General features: G+C 34.9%; 1 protein-coding gene across 1 annotated transcript; it reads left to right on the top strand.

The window, feature by feature from the left end:
- Positions 1-1548: 1548 nt before the first annotated feature.
- Positions 1549-3448, top strand: LOC148620986 (putative G protein-coupled receptor No9). Its single transcript, XM_088573951.1, has one exon. The coding sequence runs from the start codon at positions 1674-1676 to the stop codon at positions 3189-3191; it is 1518 nt and encodes a 505-aa protein (XP_088430077.1). The 5' UTR covers positions 1549-1673; the 3' UTR covers positions 3192-3448.
- The last annotated feature ends 2240 nt before the right edge of the window (positions 3449-5688 follow it).

The raw sequence follows: 5688 nt of genomic DNA, 5'->3' as shown, positions 1-5688 counted from the left end.
CAGAGGCTTTTCAAACTTTCCCATGAAAATGTCAACATAAGATGAAGCCATTTGGTGCCCATAGATGGACTAGTTATTTGTAAATAATGGTCTTCATTAAAAGCGAAGTTGTTTTTTTTAAATCTAAATATGGGATAGATGCATATTCATGCCTAATAGGTCCATGTTGATCACACTCAGCAAATACAAATATAATTATTTACGGTACTTACATGTAATAAGCACATTATATAAATTATATAAAAATAAATCAAGTTTATTTATCTTTTTTAAACATGTATGTGTGTATGCTACTGTTGAGGGCCCTTACTTGAATAATAAACATTATTCTTTTTATTCTAATTGATGATACTATTACGGTTCCTATTTTTAAATACGAGCAATGAACTTAAGCAGGGATGCTAAATGTAATTATAGTAGCAAAACATTTACAGTGACAATACTGCCCTCCCAAACTGACATTCAGTGTGAAGCAAACTTTCGGTTACACTATACAGATAGGGTTGAGGTGCTTTGTTTCGTACACAAATATTACTGGGAATTTTGTAAAACTGAAAAAAAAAAAACGAAAACAAACAAAAAAACAAAACGTGAAACTTTGTGGAAGTATTGATTGTTTTTAGTAGAGCATACGTACATAAATAGATGCAATACTTGTGAGAGGTGTAAAATGTATGTTTTAAGCCTTCCGGGAAGATTCAGGTCCTCGCCGGAGTGGGTTCTCTTTCCTGCACAAACTAGCTGTTTATTTTTAAATGCAAAATGTAAAAAATTATTCTAGTAACCTTACTCGCCATCCAGTGGCCGGGTGTTGCGTGATTGAAAACTAGCACTTCAAACAGATTATTGACTTCGATAACTTGTCAAATACAGTTTATACAGTTTTATACAAATACGTCTTCTTATAGGATATTCTGAATACATTCGGTCATCTCCATTTTTTTTTCAAGGCCCATAGAATAACTCCCTATACGACGTACGTTGTAGATGACAAAAACCACAAACATCCGGCAAGAAAAAAAGCAAATTACTAATAATTTTATCTGTCGATCGTTGAGAGGAAAATATGAATAGTGATTAAGTTTTTGTTTCGCCATAATGGGGCATAGCCGTAGCCACGAAGAATAAAATAAAATGTAAAATTGTTCCTACTTGAAACTTTACTCGAAAAAAAATGTATTTTAATAAATAACACACATTAAACATTAATATACAAGGTCTTCAAATATTTTCTTAATTTCATTATCATTTTTTCTTACCAATTGATTGTTCTTGTGTTTCAAAATGTAAGAAGTTTCCACATACTTAAAAGGATGTGATTTTGTGAAAAAATGCAATATGAAACGTACTAATATCTTAAAAGCAATATACGTCTGATCAATTAACTTCGTGCAACTCACAAATTCATATTGGTTTACACTGATTGAAAGCAATTGCCTTTGGTTACGCCAAATTATATATAATGAGAAGCATTTATTCGGAATCTCTTGTATTACTAGTTTGCTTTCTACTGTAATGAAAAATTATTTTTATTTTTACAGAGTGAATTTTTAGGAAGACATAGATCGTATCTGACTTCGAATTAAAGGAACACATATAAACCGGATTGTATTGCTTTAGAATAATTTATAAACTCACGGGTTGTTCTTACTCGTCTTTAAACAGAACCGACTATGGATAAAACGAAGGGTTGCGTAGCCTATATCGACATAAGATTTACTATGGAGATGATACCGGAAATTATAATACTGGCTATAATTAACTTGGTGATACTATGTGGAAACAGTTTAGTTATTGCAGCTGTCATTACAACACGAAAATTACGTACGAATACAAACACGTTTATTGTATCGCTTGCATGTTCGGATATTCTACTTGGAATTTTCGTTATTCCGTTTTCTGCATCTTTAGAAATCTTAAAGTTCTGGCCATTTGGTGATATATGGTGCAGCATGTGGCTATCAATCGATGTTTTTTTATGCACAGCTTCTATACTAAACTTGTGTGCTATAAGCTTTGATCGATATCTTGCAGTGACAAAACCAATGCAGTACTCTAACGCAATGTCACGGCGTCGAAGTAAAGTACTTGTAGCAACTGTTTGGATTTTGTCAGTATTGATTTGCATTCCTCCATTGCTGGGTTGGAATGACAAGACTTCTACAGTATCTAATGTAACATTAATTGCTCTTCTAAATACTACAAGTTTCAATGAGACAAAATTGCTATGCAACTCTATGCCACCTCAATGCGAACTGACTTCGACACAGGGATATAGAATATATTCTGCACTTGGATCTTTTTATATACCAATGTTTTTGATGGTGTTTTTTTATTGTCGGATATACAAAGCCGCTGTAAAAACTACATCAGCCATACGTAGTGGAGTATTAAAGCAAAATAATGAAGTAAAGCGTGACAATGACCCAATAATTTTGCGAGTACATAGGGGAAATTCTGTTGTATCAAGACAAGCAGCTTCTACGCGTAAAATTCACAGAATGGATTCTAGTTCTCTTAAAAGTTGCAGCGACAAAAATTCTAGAAAACTTCATTGCTTTTTTGCAGACAGCAAGTCTGATGAAGTAATTGTCAAAGACGAGGCAAGTAATGTGAAGATCAGAAATTGTTTATATGATGCAAATGTAAAACATTCTGAAATGAATCAGTATAATGGAGGCTTTACTAACTCTGTTATTAAATCATCTCAAGACAGTCCATTTATGAACAGAAAGCGGTCGGCTCAAATGACATGTATCTACCATGTAAAGAGACGTCCTAACAATTTGAATACAATATCGGACAACTGTAGACCAAGTTATAGAAACCATATTTCGAAAATGCTTAAAGAAACCAAAGCAACCAAAACAGTGGCAATAATTGTAGGAGTTTTCGTAACCTGTTGGTTTCCCTTTTTCACCATATATTTAATAGAGGCGTTTGGGGGCACTCGAGTTCCTTCTCTCGCATTTTCCGTAATGTTTTGGTTAGGATACTGCAATTCAATGCTAAATCCATTCATATATGGTATGTTTTCAAGGGATTTCCGTTGGGCCTTCAGAAGAATATTTCGGCGTGTTTGTACCAAACGTACAGATTGTATTTATGTCAATCGGCACAAAGGTTTCAGAATGAAACGGCGAAATATAAGATACCCAGTTGTTGACTTTGAGAGTTCATCAGACTCTTAAAGATTAAAAAAAAAGTTATAATGCATTTGGCACTAATGGTACAACGGCTGGAAATAGGCAACTGACGCAAAAGTATTATTTCCCTAAGTTCTACCTGGCCAAATTCATTATATATGATTATGCCAAGCCCAAATGGCTGACTTCAACAAATCCGTGAGAATATGGTAGTTGAAATTAAATGTAAAAGGCAAAATATGACTAACAAATTTTGATTTATGGTTTTGAAACTTGTCAAATAATATATGAGGCGTGAAATAAATAATGTACAGAAATATCTTATTAAAGCCTATATATGTGTACAAACACACATCTACATTGCTTTAAAATATCAAATTTATTTGTACGAGCTAAAGAAACAGTCAGATCGCGAGCAACTCCCCAAAGTCTCAAACAATACGTACTTCACTCTAAACCGCCAAATTACTTATAATCTGGATGAACCATATTACATATACATGTATATTCAAATAATAATTATTGTAACCTGAATTTCATGAATTAGTCTGACAAATATACATCATTTAAGCATACATGACTCACAATTCGGAATATATAATAAAAATACAACTCAAATTGGCTGTCTTGTCACAACTCAAGAGTATTGACTTACAAAACTAGATTTAAGTTTATTCATTCTAGCTATATTTAAATAACGGGGTTATGTCATTACAATATTGAAATAATCACTACATAAATTTTATGGTCGTCATGAACACGTGGAGCATTATGTTGTATCTATCTGCACGATATGAAATTATTTGTTCACCGTGTCATATAGTTCACCATCCAATGAGGTGACAAATTATCAGCAACTCCAGCGCACCTAGTGCATAAATGTATATGCTTCCAGTTTTCAGTGGAGTCGTGGTGCTTATTTACTCTTGTTTCTATGTGAGTGTATTATTTTTGTTATTTCATGTAGTTTGCTGTGTGTGTGTGTGTGTGTGTGTGTGTGTGTGTGTGTGTGTGTGTGTGTGTATTCCTTTCTTAGTCGTTATCCTTGTATTATATTCTTTCTGAATCCCGTTCGAATCCTGGTTCCCATGATTTCCTTGATTTTCCTTCCCCCATGATTGTTACAAACTGCGAAACGATAATGACACAAAACGAAACGGAAAAAAAACAATTCGATACGAAATGAATCATAACGAGATGAAATAGAAATAAAACGAAATAAATCAACCAGAATGAAAAACGAAATGAAGTAAGTTAAAACTTTAAATTCGTAGTTTATTGATACCATAATTTTTTACCAATCCCGGACAATTCGTTCTTAAGATATTTCGGACCATAACAATTCATTATTAGGACACATCAAATATACACCAAGAAGATTTTAACCGCATTGGAAAAATAACAGGGTTGAAAGGTGGCATGAATTTGTTTTTTTGGGAGCGTTTCTGGTTACACCTGTCTCATATTGTTAGATCTGGTTTGCAGTCGTCTCGGGTTTTTTATAATATATGACTGACTGAGATGGGTTTTTTTTTGACGTCTTGACAATCATTTGGGTCTCACATGGACGTTATAAAACATCAGTATTTTTACAGAGACCCCTGGTACAGCCATACTCGTTGAATGAGGTTATGGTTTAGTCAGGAAGTTAGTTCTCATATGACCACGGCCCCGTGCAGGTCCGGGTGTTAAAGAAATAGGCCTGCAGCAGACTAAGCTTGTCGTAAAAGGCGACTAAATAGTGCTCATAAACCTAGCCGGGGGCTAGGCGCTTTGTCCACAGAGCAACTGGGATGTGTGTCCCAGGTGGTGAAATGGGGTGCCCCTGGCATGTTACATGCTGCGGTTGTCAGGCTATAATACGGAAAACCTGACCGCAAACCATAGTGGTGCACCGTGTTGGGAAAGATGTCACGTTCCTCGCACGTTAAAGAACCCTGTTGTGGTATTCGATAGAAGTAGGAACCCTTTCGCTCCGCCACAGGAGGCGAAATTGCCCGACCTTACCCATTCCCCCTTTTCTAGTGGCAATCAACATTTGTCGACCCTATTATCCTTGTGTCCCATCCTTTTTTTTATTTTATCATCCTTTTCATGTTCATTGTCTGAATATAGCTGAAATATTGCTGCTCGGACGTTAAACCCCAACAAACAAACAAACAAACATATGACCACGTCCTTTAAAACAAATGTCTTATCTCTTGATCCAAAGTGTGCGTGTGTAAACAAATTATGCCGTATGTATATGACCTCAATAATCTAGACACCGGATCTTCGCTGCATTTGGAAACACTTTGTTCAATATTTGCGTTTTGGGGTGAAATCAGCGCTTTTCAGTGCATGTATCTCCTTAAGGTATCGATGGGTAACTTAAAGTGAACTTTTTTGGTGGTGGTCATTTGTTGACGTTTTACATTTGGCAATCTTTTACATAGTCAAAGCTGTCTAAAAATAAAATAAGTCTTTATGATGGAGTCATTATATTTCTGACATTAAGTAAAATGCGAGCAGCAGCTTTCTGTAATTTTAAAAAATGTGCCAA

Source organism: Perna viridis, chromosome 3 (assembly GCF_037379345.1).
Source record: "Perna viridis isolate PV_CMFRI_1.1 ecotype Kerala chromosome 3, ASM3737934v1, whole genome shotgun sequence".
NCBI lineage: Eukaryota > Metazoa > Mollusca > Bivalvia > Mytilida > Mytilidae > Perna > Perna viridis.
Note: the sequence above shows the minus strand (reverse complement) of the source record. Positions and strands in the feature narration are given on the sequence as shown.